Consider the following 19,013-nt stretch of genomic DNA (forward strand, 5'->3'; position numbering starts at 1 on the left):
ATGCAGTTGGACAGAAAATCCCCCAGAAAGCAATTCATCGGCATACCAGCTTCTGAGAGACGACTCAGAGGTGTTCTCCACAGGCCGAGCAGGGACACGTGTCAGCGTCAGCGCGACAGCACCAGTGGTTGCGGGAAAGCTACCTAGTGGGCATCGCCGGTGTGACGACTCTTCCTCACCTGCACGCTATTCTCGGTCACCGGGAAGACCACCTGATTATCTACCCCGATCGAGGAGCCGCTCTCCGATGGGGCACGCCCGTTCATCTCGTCATACATCGGATTCATTCTGGCACACCATGCCAGGGTGAAATGCGACATCCTTCGTGTCGACCTGTCTGCTGCAAGGGAGCAGCCAGGTCAGGAAATCAAACGAAGAGACTGTTGAACTCTTATAAAGATGAGATTCTGACGAACAGTTAGTCTATATGACAATTGGACAGCCTTGAATTAAAGACTGTAGTTGTCTCATAACGTTGCTATGGACTGTACGTAGAGTTTTGTAAAGGAGCAAAACGTTCAATAATGTTTCTAGTAGTACATTTTTGTTGCCACTTTTTCTTTCTTCATGTGTTCGGCTCCAGGGACGAAGCCTGCATGGGGAGGGAAGCCATGTAACGAAATTCGGTGGAACCGATTCGATTTAACCGTTTCGATTATAATTTGGTATGATCGATTGTGCCTATAGCGTAGAAAGGGCGCATTATCGGAATGTTGGACAAACATTTTAATGTGGTAATGCATTATTATGAGTTTTAACATTTATTATTAAATATGTGGTTACTTGTTTGTCATGGGCAAGTTTGGGTTATTTAATACCAACTCCGGTTTAGACCGATGATACATGCCGAATTATAGTAACCATGTACAGGAGATACTGTTAAAACGTATAATCATTGTACGAATTTTGTAACCACGCCAACATTGTAAATAATTTGAATGACTACTGCAGGTATTTTCTGCATCGCTTACGGCCGTGCGGGATTGCCTCCTTACTCCGCGATAGGAGGAGAGGCATATAAAGTGGCCGTTGTGTGACATAGTTCGCAACAAGCAGCCCGTGTATGATACATTTCCAAGGTGTTGTTAGTGTTCACTTCTATGTGTATTAAACTGTACATGTGTTGCTGAACCGATTACTCCATTGTGTCTTCTTGAGAATTCTATCACCAAGCAGCGGTGTGCAGAGTGGTGGTACATGTTCCGGAGTTGGAGCACCGTTCCTGAGAAAGACCAACTAGCAAGCCGTTGGATTTCGGGTATTTTGGTAATGTGACTTGTCGCATAGTCCGTGCCCAATCCAAGTTCCAGTCGTCGTCATTGGATTTCGGGTATAATGGTAATGTGACTTGTCGCATAGTCCGTGCCCAATCCAAGTTCCAGTCGCCGCCTGAGGAAGTTGGTAACGGTGCGATACAGCACTTTACCCCGTGCCATCAACAATACCTGTGCCACCATATATTTATGAAAGGTGTTCCACGTTAGCGTGACTGAGTTGGTAGCAAAAGTTGGTAGCAGAGTTGGTAACAGGTGTTCCACGTTAGCGTGACTGAGTTGGTAGCAGAGTTGGTAACAAAACTTGGTAGCAGAACTTGGTAGCAAGAGTTGGTAGTAAAAGTTGGTAACAAAAAAAAAAAGTGTACCAATTTAACATCCTCTACAAGTGACGCTTGGGAATGACATACATAAGTGATGCTGAACTCGGTATGTGTGCCGCTTATGTTGGTGAGCTGCTTCTGACACAACATAATACATGGTAGCGTACAGACTAGTAGTTTTAATAATTTAGAGGGATCGTTGTAAACTGCAACAAAACGAACCCCGCCTACTCGGCCATCCTGACACGGCTCGCGGAGACATTTGTACAGACAGTCAAATACACTCTCTTAATTCACGACGAGAAGGCGAGTTCGTCACAATATATATATGATATATATATATAACTGTCACTTGATTGTTGCCAATTGAATATCGACTAAACAATTTAGTGAAGTTTGTTCAATATCGCAAAAAAAAACCTGTCAATTGTGAACTTAAGTACAGAAAAAGGCACAACTTCAAAGAATCAAGCCAGTCAAACTTTGGATAAGTTTCAAACAGTCAATTAACGTGATTTTTAATATAATACACCTTTCTCCTCAAATATTCAAAAACATATACTATCAATACAATAATCACAGTCAAATGTACTATTTTGGTTTGCAACATAGACCGTATTTTCATTATAAATTTGATGGTTTTATGGTTTTGCAACAGTTTCAGTATTCAAAAGTCTTACAATATATTTTGGTTAACTTGACCTAAAACCCTAAGGTGCACCAATAAAATGATACCGACTTTACATGGGGGCGGAAATGTACCGCTCCGCGATGGGGGAGATCACGCGTGAGAAATCGTGGTGATAGAGTTCGTCGGCGAGTCGTAATCAATGACGAGGTCGTTGTCGTAACTGTCGGAGATAAGCAAGGTCGTTCGAGACCAATTTGCCGAAAGCGTGGAGTTCGAGGAGTTAACAGTCTTGGCCAATGGCCGGCGTCTACGAAGAAGACATGGAGCTTTATACTTAGCCCAGCTAAGTTTGTAGTAAGACGAGGAACGGGATGACTGTATAAAAATATACCAAAATGCTTTCTAGAAAGTGTTCGTAACATTCTCATAATTATACAATTACTGTTGCTTTAAAAGAAAACCGATTAACCATCAATATATAAAATTATAAACACTTCACTTTACGGTCATCTAATGTGTCTGTATAACAATTGTTTTTCTTTCTTTTCTTTTTTTTTTTTGAAAAACCACTTGCCAAATACGAGCGTAAAAAGTGGACTCAATCTGAAGTGTCAATTCACACAGAAAGCGGACACATTTTAAAGTGTCAAATAACATAAAAACTATTGTTTACACCGATTATATTCAATTGATACTTGCAACAAAAAAAAAAACCTTATGAGTACAACCGTATAAACAAATGCAACACTATACGATAATACTTATACGGAGCAATTAATGTCCTTTTGTCTTATCACCAAATGAACATGATAATTTCATCTGCCATATTTCCAGAGCTCTGTACAAAAGACTAACAAACGTTTTAACAAAAAATGTAGTAGCACTTATCAACAACACTATTGTACTTGCTTTCAATGCGCTATCCAAAATTCATACCAGTTTGAAATTATAACTGTTACATCTACTGCAATGTGACAAAAATTTTTGAGCATTAAAACTATTCCTTTTTATGCTATCAAATTACACACTCTATATCATTACAGCTGCTTAACAAATACATAAAATGTCAACTTACGGAATCTCTGTGGTCTTGGGTTTGGAGATGTGCTTTGGTGTGCTGTGGCAGCCAAAAGGAAGTCCCGAAATTGCAAGTCTGACAATTACTTGCTAGGGGGGGGGGGATCCAAGTCGAGGCTTTTTCACACCCAGAATCCACACACATCCAGTCACACCACTGTGAGGATGAAGAGCTCCACCTCTCAACTCAAAGGTTCAATATGGAGTGCACCGATTTTCCCTCACACAACTCTCTCCTAAACACAGGACTGCACACACCCCAACAAACTTAACCAATTATCTCCTACCCTGCCAAGTAACCTAGCAACTGAAAAACACTTTAATTACCGCATTCCTATGCCTATATCAACTGTGCACAGCCCCAGCACAGCTAGCTAAAACACCTGACTGAGACTTTAATAAAATTAGCCAAGCGCGGAGACCTACTACAGCACTAGGCTGAACAAGAGAGAATGCAAATGAGTATGCCGTGCCAGAGTGAGGTTAAGAAAAGAAGTAAAAATGCAAATGAGTCTGCCTTGCCAGAATGAGCTTAGGGAACAGGGTGACAATTCGCCCCCTCCTTAAGAAAATTTTCCGGGAAAATTTTTACCAGTTCAAAATGAAAAGGACCGGTAATTCTTTATATATACACAATATCATTTACCGAGCATACTTACAGTTAATTTCATTTTCCTTCTCGGCAACAAATTGAGAGAAAATAAGATTTATTCTTTCTTCCTTTGTAACATTTTCTGCATCTGAAATGGAAGAAAAATTTTTGTTAGATAAAAATGGAGAGAAAATAATTAATATTTTAACCATCTACATGGGCTCACTTCTGCTTCTGTTCCTGCAGAAAGGTAGAAATTTAATCGAGTTAATATAATTTCCTGCAAAAGAAAACAAAATGCTGAAATTAGTACACCAGCCTTCCTGCTGAAAATGCAATATATCATAATTTCAATAGTACATCTCTCAGTGCCACTCCTTTTTTTTTTTGTTTTACTCCAGACGACTCAAGAAATCTGCGCCTACATTGTCTTTACCCTTAATGGCCTCTATCCGAAATCTGTATGGTTGAAGGGCCAATGCCCAACGAAGAATCCTGGCGTTGGCGACCTTTGACCGTCGTATTGCCAACAGCGGGTAATGGTCAACTTCAAGCACAAATTCCCTGCCGTATAGGTGGGTCTCAAATTTGAGCACTGCCCTTGCAGACAACTGCTAAACATTCTTTCTCGATAGTAGAGTAGGCTCTCTCTCTAGCTAAGAGTTTCTTACTAGCATAGGCTGTGGGAAACTTTTGACCTTCATGTTCCTGTAGCAGCATGGCTCCAATGCCTGTATCTGAGGCATCAGTACGTAGAGTGAATGTCCTGTTGACATCTGGGAGATGAAGGATGGGTTGGCTTGACAACTTCAGCTTCAAGGTATTGAATGCTTTGTCCTGCGGCTCACCCCATCTGATGAGATTGGGTTCTCCCTTTTTTGTCAGATCTGTCAGGGGTACAGCTATAGCTGCATAGTTCGGCACAAATCTGCGGTAATATCCCGCCAATCCTAAGAAGGATCGAAGCTGCTTCTTGGTTTCTGGTCTCGTAGCCTGTTGAATCTGGGCAATCTTGTCCTGATTTGGTTGTGCTGTGCCTCTGCCCACATGATGACCCAAGAAGTCTAGTTCTGCAAAGCCCACAAAACACTTAGCAGGTTTTGCCTTCAAGTTTACTGCTCGTAGTCGTACCAACACAGCTTGGAGAGTCCTACAATGTTCCTCCCAAGTTGGGGTATGAATCAAAATGTCATCGATGAAATTGTCCACATTTGGCATTCCCCGAAGAGCAGTTCTCATAATTCTGCTAAAACTAGCGGGAGCATTTACTAGTCCGAAAGGCATTGTAGTGAACTGGTACAGTCCGTCATGGGTTATAAAAGCCGTAAGGGGCTTAGCCTGTTGTGCTAATGGCACTTGCCAATATCCTTTGGTGAGGTCAATTTTGGAAAAGTAACGATCACCAGCCAACTTGGCAAAAATTTCCTCCTGGTCCGGGATCGGCTCTGAATCAATGACAGTAGCTGAATTGAGTTTCCTGAAATCACAACAAAAGCGGTTTGACTCGTCCTTTTTCTTGACCAGTACGATGGGTGATGCATAAGGCGATGAAGACTGTTCAATGACGCCTAAATCCATCATTTCTTGAATCTCATCCTTAACGACCTGTCGAAGAGCATGCGGTAAGGGGTATGGTTTACTGCGAATTGGTTCACTATGAGTGAGTTTTATGTCATGTTCACCAGCACTCGTTACCCCTGGAACATCAGTTAGTACATCTTCGAATTCACACAATAACGACGATACCTGACGACGCTGTTCATCAGTTAAATTTGGGTCAACATTAACATCATCGACACCTTGAGTACGCTTGGTAGTTGGAATGTGAAGTAGATGTTCGTTGGACATCCTCTGATAGGACACATCGCCATCTTCACTGACGTCTTCTTCCTCAACAACAGAGACTGAGGCTACTTCAAATGGAGCACCAACATCTGGAACATCATCCCTGTGAACATAGAGCTTCAACAAATTAGCGTGAAATGTGATCCTACTTCCTAGATCAATGCGATAATCGAGCTTCCCAACAGTACCAACAACTCGAAATGGGCCCTTCCAATGCATGAGGAGTTTGTTGCTGTCCGTGGGGAGGAGCACCAAAACCTCATCTCCGACCTTGAAGGAACGCTGCCTAGCCTTGCGATTATAGTTCCGTCTATACTTTTCATGCGACTTCAGTAGCTCCTGTCGGGCGATGTCACAAGTTTTCTCCATCCTTTCTTTCAGATCTAGCACATACTGATACGTAGATTTGGTATCCGCTTCCGTGTCATCCTGGGTCCACAACTCCTTAACAATCATGAGGGGTCCTCTCACAACTCTACCATAAAGTAGCTCAAATGGTGCAAAGCCTGTGCTGTCCTGTGGTGTTTCTCGGTAGGCAAACAGCAATGCATCAATGTAACGGTCCCAATCAGTAGGGCGTTCCTCACACATCTTGTTTAGCATGCGTTTGAGTGTACCGTTGAATTTTTCAACTAGGCCATTGCATTGTGGGTGATATGGTGTTGTAGTCACATGACGAATCGACAGCAGCCTGCTAACTTCCCGCATTACGTCTGAAGTAAACTGCGATCCTCTGTCGGTGAACATCTCTTTTGGGAAACCAACCCGCGAGTAAATGCTAAGTAACGCTTCTGCTACCGATGAGGTGTCAATGTTTCGAAGTGGCACCGCTTCCGGGTAGCGCGTTGCGTAATCGACCAATGTCAGGATATATCGATGACCACGTGATGATACTGGCTTTATCGGACCAACGATGTCGATGGCGACTCGGTGAAATGGTTCATCGATGATCGGGGTTGTTCCCAGCGGAATCTTCGTCACTCTACCCTTCGGAATAGCACGTTGACATGCGTCGCACGATCTGCAGAACCTTTTGACATCAGCCTGCACACCTGGCCAAAAAAAAATGAGCAAGGATCTTGTCACTCGTCTTATTTGAACCTAGGTGACCACCCATAATGGACTCATGTGCTAACTTAAGAATGTTTTTCCTGAGTTTTTCCGGAACCACCAATTGATCTATCTTATCTTCTGAGTTTCTAGTCATGGAATAAAATTCCCTGTACAACAATCCATCTTTGAATACAAACTTCGACTTACTACCGTTTCTACTTTCTTTCACTGTACCTGACATAGCATGTTGCCGAAGTTTATCTAGTGTAGCATCAGCCTTCTGTTCACGTCGGAAATCATCTGGTGTGACGTTTGACACCTGGCCTGGTACCTTCAGTGCCCTCAGTGGTTTGGTCTTGTCTTCCTTCTGCTGTCTAGTCTCAACTGCCTCCAGCAATTCTACCGGTTTCCACTGGCAGTCAGGATCTCCTGGATTACGGACGCCTTGTACATTACCAAGTATCAAGGGATATACTGGGTTACTCATGCACAATACATCTAACTCCCCTACAAAATATGGAGTGTCAACTCTTACTCTGGCCACTTGAAATCTTCGTGTAGTTCCGTCAATCAGAATGCAAGTCCGCCATTCGTCTGTCATCTGCTGTGGTTGGACCAACTCTGTTCTGATGACTGCCGTTGAACATCCGCTGTCGCGAAGAACTTGAACTGGCTTTCCGTTGACGTGTCCTTCCACAACCGGCATCTTGCGAATCGGTTTGGCTCCGCAGGCTGCGCTCATCACTGGAAATTCCATACTACGTTCCTCCATCTGGACCACCTTATCACAAGAGAAACATGAATCAATTAGTAAACAGCCTTGTTCATATTGATTACCAGGATTTCTAACCTGTGTATTGAATTGACCTGCATCATAAGTATAATCATCAGAACGAAGTTCTCCTGTCGCCTGGACATCTGACTCATTCGGCGCCAGTGCACCACTGTCTGGTCCGCTTGGATGTGGAGAGTCATCGTTCGATGCACTCACACCTGCAGCCAGCCTCTTCATCGGTTAGCCTCGCGTATGTGTCGAGTGCTTTCCCAGTGAGGAGTGCGCTTAAATTGATGGCCCACGAGGATTGTGGCCAAGATTGCGCGCGAGCATAGCGCTCAAACCTATTTAGGTAGGTATCTAAATTATCTTTTGCTTCGTCAAAAGTTGGTAATTTTGGTGGTCTTACGTGCGGTTCAGAACTACCATTACCACTATTCCCCTTCTCCCGTTCCAAGTCTAACTTCAACTGAGTTAATTCCTGTTCTCTTTTAACTCTCTCTCGTTCCTCAGCACGCTCTTCCCTAGCTCGTTTTTGTTCCTCTGCAATAAATTCTCTCAACTCACCACCACTCAAGCCTATGGATTCCCCAATGCGATGCAATTTTTCAATCTCCATTGTGAGATTAAACACCAAAAGTTTAACAAAACAGGGACAACTTACAATTTGTATTGCTGCGGCACCCGGTCAGCACATGTCCAACTCTCCATGACCAATCATAAACCTGTATACAATGACAATTCCACAATTATACGTTACATATCAAAATCAAACATCATTTATAAATAATGAGGATTTCACCATGGTACACAGTAATAATAACCCTGGATCCCAAATACAACAGTTACTTATACTCCAGACTTTAACAGAGGGGTCCCTTCGTGGTCGCCAAAATGTCACTTGATTGTTGCCAATTGAATATCGACTAAACAATTTAGTGAAGTTTGTTCAATATCGCAAAAAAAACCTTTCAATTGTGAACTTAAGTACAGAAAAAGGCACAACTTCAAAGAATCAAGCCAGTCAAACTTTGGATAAGTTTCAAACAGTCAATTAACGTGATTTTTAATATAATACACCTTTCTCCTCAAATATTCAAAAACATATACTATCAATACAATAATCACAGTCAAATGTACTATTTTGGTTTGCAACATAGACCGTATTTTCATTATAAATTTGATGGTTTTATGGTTTTGCAACAGTTTCAGTATTCAAAAGTCTTACAATATATTTTGGTTAACTTGACCTAAAACCCTAAGGTGCACCAATAAAATGATACCGACTTTACATGGGGGCGGAAATGTACCGCTCCGCGATGGGGGAGATCACGCGTGAGAAATCGTGGTGATAGAGTTCGTCGGCGAGTCGTAATCAATGACGAGGTCGTTGTCGGAGATAAGCGAGGTCGTTCGAGACCAATTTGCCGAAAGCGTGGAGTTCGAGGAGTTAACAGTCTTGGCCAATGGCCGGCGTCTACGAAGAAGACATGGAGCTTTATACTTAGCCCAGCTAAGTTTGTAGTAAGACGAGGAACGGGATGACTGTATAAAAATATACCAAAATGCTTTCTAGAAAGTGTTCGTAACATTCTCATATACAATTACTGTTGCTTTAAAAGAAAACCGATTAACCATCAATATATAAAATTATAAACACTTCACTTTACGGTCATCTAATGTGTCTGTATAACAGTTGTTTTTCTTTCTTTCTTTTTTTTTTTGAAAAACCACTTGCCAAATACGAGCGTAAAAAGTGGACTCAATCTGAAGTGTCAATTCACACAGAAAGCGGACACATTTTAAAGTGTCAAATAACATAAAAACTATTGTTTACACCGATTATATTCAATTGATACTTGCAAAAAAAAAAAAACCTTATGAGTACAACCGTATAAACAAATGCAACACTATACGATAATACTTATACGGGGCAATTAATGTCCTTTTGTCTTATCACCAAATGAACATGATAATTTCATCTGCCATATTTCCAGAGCTCTGTACAAAAGACTAACAAACGTTTTAACAAAAAATGTAGTAGCACTTATCAACAACACTATTGTACTTGCTTTCAATGCGCTATCCAAAATTCATACCAGTTTGAAATTATAACTGTTACATCTACTGCAATGTGACAAAAATTTTTGAGCATTAAAACTATTCCTTTTTATGCTATCAAATTACACACTCTATATCATTACAGCTGCTTAACAAATACATAAAATGTCAACTTACGGAATCTCTGTGGTCTTGGGTTTGGAGATGTGCTTTGGTGTGCTGTGGCAGCCAAAAGGAAGTCCCGAAATTGCAAGTCTGACAATTACTTGCTAGGGGGGGGGGGGGGGATCCAAGTCGAGGCTTTTTCACACCCAGAATCCACACACATCCAGTCACACCACTGTGAGGATGAAGAGCTCCACCTCTCAACTCAAAGGTTCAATATGGAGTGCACCGATTTTCCCTCACACAACTCTCTCCTAAACACAGGACTGCACACACCCCAACAAACTTAACCAATTATCTCCTACCCTGCCAAGTAACCTAGCAACTGAAAAACACTTTAATTACCGCATTCCTATGCCTATATCAACTGTGCACAGCCCCAGCACAGCTAGCTAAAACACCTGACTGAGACTTTAATAAAATTAGCCAAGCGCGGAGACCTACTACAGCACTAGGCTGAACAAGAGAGAATGCAAATGAGTATGCCGTGCCAGAGTGAGGTTAAGAAAAGAAGTAAAAATGCAAATGAGTCTGCCTTGCCAGAATGAGCTTAGGGAACAGGGTGACAATAACATATATAATACATATATATATATATAATATATATATATATATATATATATATATATATATATATATATATATATAATATATATATATATATATAATATATATATATATATATATATATAATATATATATATAATATATATATATACATATACATATACATATATACAAGTACACGTTTTACAGATACATAGATATTGTAGATAAAAGAGGTATAATTAATATATACAGTGTAGGTGGCATGTTTCAAGTAAAACACAACTGTAACATAATGAGAAATAGACAAAGAGATTAAAATCACATGAATACTACTTCTTTGTTTTGTTTGTGTTTTTTATACTTTATTGCTGTCTTAGACAAAACATTAGTGTACAACATCAATTTAAATCAGACCATATTCTCTGGCTGGACTTTACTGTATATATGTACAAACTTCTTTTCCCTCTTTTTTGTTTTCTCCCAACTCTTGTGTATGGACAGAGATGCATTGTTTCAACACTAGGCTAGCAAGGGCAGTTTCTCTAATGAGCAAACTTAGAATGTGTCAAGTGCATGTTGATTAATTCCATTCTTTTCATGCAATAATCTCAGTATGCTACTGTTTCAGATCTTTCTTGGAAATGTTAGATCCCGGATACAAAGAATCACAGATGTTTGAGATCACTTTGATCATTATTTATTTCCAAATTATTTGAAAATTACGAGTATGTGCCAACATTACGGCTCTCAATCTCTCAATCTTGCTCTGTTTTTTTCCTCAAAATTGACATCAAATCTATTTTTATCGTACAGCAGAGTGAATCACAAAATTTGTGCAGTGCAGAAATTGTCTCAACAGGACATAAATTATGACTGAACAGGAAGAAAATTGTGGTTGGACTGAAAGAACAAAATAAAATGACATTTAAGAAGCAACTTTGATAAAATGTTAATTGTGGAGCTCATGATTGTGACTCCTTCCAACCAATCCAAACCCCTATTCCGGGTGGCGCATCACAACGAGGGAAATCACAGCAACAAGTGATATCATGCTAATAGCACTCCCTGATTCGCATGCGTACTTGCATGGTACTTCCAGTCCATTGCTGTAGCTTCCCATTAATAACTGTGTACATTAATCATTCACCATCATCACTCATAAAATTATAGTCAATAATAGTCATGATTGAAGCATTCCAGGTGAATGTACAGAGATCAATAACAATAATTCTCGTAACAAACTCATAAAACAGTACAATCAAAATTGTATCAATTTATAAACAAAAATTAGAGAAACAGATAGCATTTGTAGATGCAACCTATTTTATCTTGTGATGGAAACAAAAATCAAATACAACATACACACACACACACACACACACACACAATGCTACACAAAATATAAAAAGACACTTTTTTGCTAAATAAAAGAAGATTCAAATACACTGGTAATTCCAGTCAGGGTTAGATTATCATAAAACCTTGCTCACTGCATATACAACACTCTATGTGTTGGGAGATCTGCGTTTCATTGTGCAGAAAGAAATTCTTTATTCAAACGACGAGGTGTGCTCTTTCTACGTAGGCCCAACACCTGTTGTGCTTTGTGACTGGAGTTGATATTCTTTCTTAAGGCGTTGTCACATCACATCAGCCCGATAAAAATCCAAGCTCGAGATATTTTTTAACTTCCCAAGTCAGAAAATAGCGCGCTATTTCGAAACACCGGGCTGATGTGAAAACGCCTTTAGAATGGCTGCCCAGCAGTATTTGGATAATTTATTGATGTCAGTTTTGTTTATGCAAGGTGCAGACATAAACGACCAGTCTGCATGCCTTGGAAATGTCTATCTCAAACTAAAAAAGAAAAACAACAACAACAACAACAAATAAACAAAGATGGAGAAAAATTATTTTGGTTGAATAGGTTTCAGATTGTTAACTATTTCACATTGGTTTTTCTTACTGCATAGCCATCATAACACTACACAAAATTAGCTGTAGTTTACTTCCTCATAACTTCCAGAAGTTTAAGCATGCGGGCACACTACCAACAAAACTACACATAGCTTCAGTGGTGCAAAACTACCCGTAGTTTCGGTCTCTTACCCATGCTCCACATATGCAAAAACCATGGCATACCCACCTTAAATATTTAATTGCAAATGCGTGAAAGCATGCAAAAGAATGTGCAGTGTGCGTTAAGAAGAAGAAATGGCTCTAACCACATGACTAACTTTTTAAGGTTTCAGCCAAGCATGGTAACAATACACAAAACTAAGCATAGTTTCAAGGAAAGTGAGAAATTTCCTTAGTGCATGCAGTTTTGCAGGTAGTGTCAACCGTAATTGCTTAACCCTTGAGGACGAGTCCCGCATATACTCGGGCAAGCGTCTATGGGAAATGCATGTTGTAGCAAAATCAAACCATCGTCAAAGGGGCAAGTCAACCTCACATAAGTCAAATAATCACCTTATTAAAGTCGAAAGGTATTTCAAGTCCTCTTCTCTTGACCTTGTATATTCTGAGTTTTATTCCTTGAAAGTCGAATTTTCTCTGAGGCGAACTATTTTTCCAGTCCAAATAGATCGACTTAGGCAAGGTTGACTGTAACTTCTTGAGAAGTTTGTGGTCACACTGGCCAAAGTACGGGAAGTTAAACACAGGGTAGCCAAGCAACACTTAAAATCTTGTTTCGCATTGTGAGACTGCAGCTACAATTGTAGTATAATGCCTGCAAGAAAAGCTAATCCTCAGACCAACTAAAAATGAGTTGCTAGTGTAACAAGTTTACTGTGGTCTCTCGAATTTGTGACTCCACAGAACCAGACAGGTGGAAAGTTATCTGGAGGCCAAATTGTGACTCCACAGAACCAGACAGGTGGAAAGTTATCTGGAGGCCAACATTGGGAGGTAGTTGTGCTGATATTCCCTACATGCTTCCTGTCTACATGAACACTACTTTTCTCCAATCCTGGTGTGCATGAAATTTCTATGCCCTACAGTTGACTTTACTGTGCTTACAACTGTACCCTGCACAATTTCCTAACTTTGCATTGTAGAAAACGAGAAATACAAGAAATGTCTGTATGTACAGCCAAACATGTGTTTCCATACAAGAGATAGGAGTCCAGATTGCTAGTCAAATTTTTGTAAGTCATGATTAACATTACAACTGTCCTGAGAATATCAAAACAAATAAAGCTTAATCAACCAAAGGAGTAATTGTGAATCATACATGCACTAGCCTTTTGACAGTGTTAAAATGTATGAAACACTGCTAGGGAAAGAAGAATAGACAAAAAAAGAGTACACATAATTCATTACAGCTAGAAATTTTAAGTGGTTGTCGTTTCAGACAAGCCAATATTGATCTTGTGTCTTCATAACACATTTTGCTTACAGTCACCACTGGCCAAAACTACATAGCATGTACACACGTACACATTGTCCAATACATCCTACGCTACAAGTGTAAAATTAAAGAGAACAATATCAAGAAATCGACAAAGACGATCACACACATTTCAATCTTTTCTGCACAATTACAGAATGTCATGGAAGATAAACAAAACATTGACACACAGATATAAGAAGACATGTATAATGTACGTATTACACAAGCAAAGAATTCAGTGGATGAATAAATAAAAAGTGTGGCAGAAGTTACGCTCAGACGGTGATTGTTAACCTCACAGATAGCTACAATGTATCTTTGAGGAAAAGCTCTGGCCCCCTTACTACAATGTGCATTCACACGACGAAGTTCATCCTCGAAGGTAACTATCCTCAAGGATGTGCCCACTGCCCCTCACAACTACACTTTTCTACAAGTTCCTATCAACAAGTTCTGTCTACATGATGCTTAACTATGAGTGATAGAGCGCTAACCCTGAGATATGTTGTGGATAGCAATTACTGAGTGCATCTACACATTACTTGACTACAAGCTTATCCTCAAAGATAGCTATCCTCGAGGTTAAGGATTACCGTCTGAACGTAACTAAACTTTCTGTTTCTATGGATACCAAGAAGACAGGAAGATTTAAAACAAGAAGACATGAAGCGAGACCACATTATGTAACAGCTGAAATTGTGTCTCTCAGAGAAACATAGGTTATGTTCAGACAGTGATCCTTAACTTCGAGGATAAGCTCGTAGTTAAGCATGGGGTGCCAAGTGTCGCAGTGTCTCTGTCGTCACAAAATCTGTCATTTTGTCAGAAAATGACAATTTTGTGTCAAAATAACAATTTTGTCCACAAAATTGTCATTTCCTTGAGGAAATTGTTATTTTGCTGACAAAAATAGTAATTTAGTGATGACATTGATGTTGTCACTTGCCATAAAAAAAAAGAAGATTATGACGAAATGAGCGATTTTATGATGAAAGACACCATGTGACACTTAGCGCTCCATACTTTCTAACTACGAGCTTATCCTAAAAGTTAAGGATCACTGTCTGAACGTAACTTATCTCAATGACTGTGATCTAAAATTTGAGTGTGTGCTGTACTACTCTATCACAGGTACCAGTAGTTGGACACACACCCTACTGTCAGCATCATTTGTTTATGAACAAATGCAGTTTAGCAGTGCTCACGGTATTTCATGCTCATATGAAAACAGATTAACTCTGCATAATGGGTGCACAAAGAACAATCCGTATGAATATTCATCACTTCTTTTGCCAGCCACCCTGAAAAACATCTGAAAGTTACTATAATTCAGCAGTGCAACTTTGCAGTGCCACGCATGCATTTGCAGATGCGGGAACCACCAGACTTTTGAGAATTCACCACATTGTCGTATATGAATATTCTAACAGCTTCCAGCTTTCTATGAGTGGCTTTTTATAAACAGTCACTTATAAACTTTCTCTAAAATGCCAGTTTCTCTATGGGTCTTTACTTTGAAGCATTACAACACCGAGTTCTGTGTCAGAAGGCAGAGACTCCAACCCCAAGCACCTTCTGATCTGGAGGTTCTCCCGCCTGAAACCCCTTGCAAACGGGAGACTCCAACTTGATGTGCGCGAAGTTCCTTATGGCCGGGGTCCAGCTCTAGGGTTCTAGATGTTATCTCATGCTATCTAAGGCTTATTTTTCAATATGCAATGACACTAAGTTAGAAATCATTTCAAGCGGGAGAAATCAAATCTCAAGCAGGAGAACAGGAGATTTTGCAAAAATGGGCTTTCGGCGGGAGATCGCTCGTCGAAAGTGGGTGAGTTGGAGTCTCTGAGAAGGTAAAGTTGAACATGAAAGCTACATGGAGAAGAATTTTGATAATCCCACAACAACTGCAGTATGCAACATTCACAGCTGAAGTACAATTGTACGTAATGATGAAGAATCATATTCATTTTATTACAAGACAATCACGCTTATGTAAAAAAAGTGAAAAAGTAAATACAAAATAACATAAACCAACCACACAAACACTTGGTTTCTCTGGCAATACTGCACCATACATGAACCTTTACTTTGTGCTGGATTTATACATGAGAACTCATGTTGCAAGTAGGGAACAACATTTACTATTAAAAGGGTTGCATTATTTTTCAGGGCTTAACTCTGTTTTGCTATGTTCTGTTCTTTGCTTTTATTTATGTCATCACATGAAATGAAAGGAATTTTAATTCTATGGCACAGTAGCTCCTTCTAATCCTATCTACTCCCTCAATTCTCAGTTGTGGTTAGCTTCACTATGCATCGCTGCGCTCAAATTTTCATTCTCTGGCAAAAGGTTGGAAGATTATACGGTCTTTTCTCCAACAACAAATCCAATTTAAGGCCTATCTACATTGTACCTAGACATGCTAATTTGATGCAATAACATACTATAGACTCAAAGAATCAAACTTCCTAGCATCAAAAAGGGGTCAGATATTCAACAACACTGTACAAAAAAAGCACGCTTCAGAGATGTATAAAATGTGCAAAAATATGTATAGCTTCAACAGAAAATACAAAGAGTTTTGCCATCAGTTTAGATGATCTGGATGGAATACTTGCTAAAAGCATCTAAATACTCAATTTAGGGGTTCTCTACTTGTAATCTCTGGAAAACTTCAATGAAATGACTTGTGAATACTGAAATTGATTTACCGAGATAGATTATCTCAAATCAAGGAGAAGTGGCTATAAAATATACAAACGTAAATACAAAACATGGGCAAGAAATAAAGCATAAAAGGTATACTCAATGCTGGGGAACTCTGAAAGAATTGAAGAATTTGAATTGAAAATAGATAAATGCCATTTTGAATCTTTTCAAAGGTAGGTCATAATCAAATATAAAAGAATAACATTTTTCAATGATTCTGAACTTGTTACATAACAAGAAATATTATTGAAGATAAAATTAGCACATACTTTCTAATTACTTTCTTTGTCTTTCAGCAGATTTAATTTCTGTATCTCAAATTAACAAAAATGGATACATTAGTTTTTGCATTTAAACTCTTCAATTTCAATTAAAACAAGACTTTTTCTTTAATATATCCAAAAGAATGAGATATACTGTAATCTTCTGCTTATCCTACTCACACAAACACCAGCATTAAAACAGACTTGGTGTTACTCCAGATCAAAGTATAATTTGAATCATCTATGATGACCCCACCTTGTGATATAGAGAGTTTCAGAGGATTGCACGATAAACCAACATGGTATAAAGTGTTTAACACCTTGCAACACTAGCCATTGGAGTGTCTACTAATACATTATGCTGTGGTACACTATACTGTGGAAGCCATACTGTATGGGCTGAAATTTTTGAGGTGGTTTGATTTTTGTGAATTTCTCGAATTGCCTTTGAACCGCAATCAATTTAAATGCACAAATATAAAAGTGTGCAAAAATATAATTTCTATTAAAAAAAATCAAGCCATGCCAACACTGGATTGGGCTCGATCGATTCTCGATCATGAACTTATCCAATCACAAAATTGTCTTACAAGTACCAATTCAGGGAATACCAGGACAAGAACTGTGTAATGATGACTTAACATTGTGAGCAAAATAGCCTCACTGCAAGAGACCTTGTGGTGTACACTTGTAGATTAGAATGTTTTCTATGCATGATTTTAGGTTATTTGCAAACTGTAGGACAAATGTGTGATCAGGTCACCAAATGCATACACTGCATGAAAAGAGGTTTTTTTAGAATATTGTTCTTCAAATTCATAAAATTCTTCCGTCGAGGTGTTTTCATTGCAGCTGATTGACAAATTTCCCTACATTGACGTAAATAATTATTTACGTCGATGTACAGTTGTAGGGCAATTTGTCAATCAGCTGCAAAATTGTTCTTTACATCTCAACTGCAGGCATATAGGCGTCGGCCCGACACCTTCAAGTGACAGGATACTTCATCATCTTAAGATGAACAAATTGATGTACGTACCACCAAATATAGTGCTACTTTATAATAACCTTTCTTCATATTTCAGAAGTTCTGAACTGATTTGCAATTAGGGGCTTCGATCAGTACAAGGCAAATATATCTACAAGTGTCCTGACTAGTTCAGTGATAGGAAATGCTGGAGATGCAGGTGTCAGCAAAGCTTTTAAAGTCATTACAGACACCCATATACTCCTGTGTCTTGTGGAAGTTATCCATACAAAATATGATAAACAATGTTGAGAGCGCATCTGAATGCATGCACATGAGTGTGTAAGTGGTTTTAATTTTCTCTCATCTGTTGCTGAATCAAATCTAAAGTAACAAGTGGTTACCAAATGTTAGCATATTCTACTACAAAGCACACAGTGCATCTGTATTACATGTACCTGTTGTACACTTATTCCAGAAGTTAGAGGTGATCTACACTCCTACAGACTGAATTTTTTTGTTTTGTTTTTTCAGACAGGAAACTGAAGAGAACTTCACACATTTTGTTCTCACAGAAATCACTCGAGAGCAAAAAATGATTCACAAACAATTACCAAACATCAATTTTCATACCTGCTTACTTTGCAGACCTGACTATCAGAGACAGCAACGAATCCTATACAAAACGTAGAATACACATTGTATACCAATGTATTATGAAGCAGTTGCGGATTCAGCCATCTTCATGTACACATTACTTTGTTAAAGCATGTCGAAGCCAAAGGTTTCCTTGGCTTTGCTATTAAAGAAATAAATAATCTTGTATGACCTTTGACCTTTACACTAACTAAGAAGGCACTTTCCCTCATGGCATTTAACTTTCTCTCTCTCTCTCTCTCTCTCTCCTTGAAAATACAACACATGCACATCAATACAATCAAACTAGTTTCATTCTTCTTTTTTAGCCTGTTACTTCATACATAATACCTCTCATCAAAACGAAGACGTACAAACTGAAAGCAAAGATTCACACAATGCCAGCGAAGCTCAATACTTCCAAATTTCCACTTTGAACTGAAGAGCAATGAATTCTTGTATACTATACATCGACAGAGAGCTCAGAAATGTCCACGTTCATCTGTACAGCTGGGCACTGCTTCTGCCTCCCACCCAACAAGAAGGGGTTCCGCTCTGGAGGGAGAGGCGAGCTTGCGGGAGTCGGACAAAAAACTGGCAGTGGAGGTTTTCTGCAAGCTCATACAGTGCCACGTGCTGCAGGTGATTTGTAGTGTCTGTACATCTTTTTGTTCCACTGTAACTGATTCTCCCAG

At 39.4% G+C, this 19,013-nt stretch overlaps 1 protein-coding gene across 1 annotated transcript; it reads right to left on the reverse strand.

Moving 5' to 3' along the window:
- Positions 1 to 4,479: 4,479 nt before the first annotated feature.
- Positions 4,480 to 7,807, reverse strand: LOC139724555 (uncharacterized). The gene is made up of 3 exons (XM_071635687.1): positions 7,646 to 7,807; positions 7,030 to 7,576; positions 4,480 to 6,794 (listed from the first exon to the last, which is right to left on the reverse strand). Exons 1-3 carry the CDS (start codon positions 7,805 to 7,807, stop codon positions 4,480 to 4,482), a joined length of 3,024 nt encoding a protein of 1,007 aa, XP_071491788.1.
- Positions 7,808 to 19,013: the final 11,206 nt, after the last annotated feature.

The sequence above is a fragment of the Diadema antillarum genome, unplaced genomic scaffold (assembly GCF_040938485.1).
Source record: "Diadema antillarum isolate AM-2024a unplaced genomic scaffold, OU_Dant_1.0 scf00000221, whole genome shotgun sequence".
Taxonomy (NCBI): Eukaryota; Metazoa; Echinodermata; class Echinoidea; order Diadematoida; family Diadematidae; genus Diadema; species Diadema antillarum.

Bases quoted from the DNA above. Each gene is read 5' to 3' on its own strand.
- LOC139724555 (XM_071635687.1), bottom strand. From the start codon at position 7,807: ATGAAGAGGCTGGCTGCAGGTGTGAGTGCATCGAACGATGACTCTCCA. The intron at 7,577-7,645 runs GTTAGAAATCCT...TCTTGTGATAAG, and splicing joins CAGGTCAATTCAATACACAG to GTGGTCCAGATGGAGGAACG. The intron at 6,795-7,029 runs GTACAGTGAAAG...TTTTTTGGCCAG, and splicing joins TCGGCAACATGCTATGTCAG to GTGTGCAGGCTGATGTCAAA.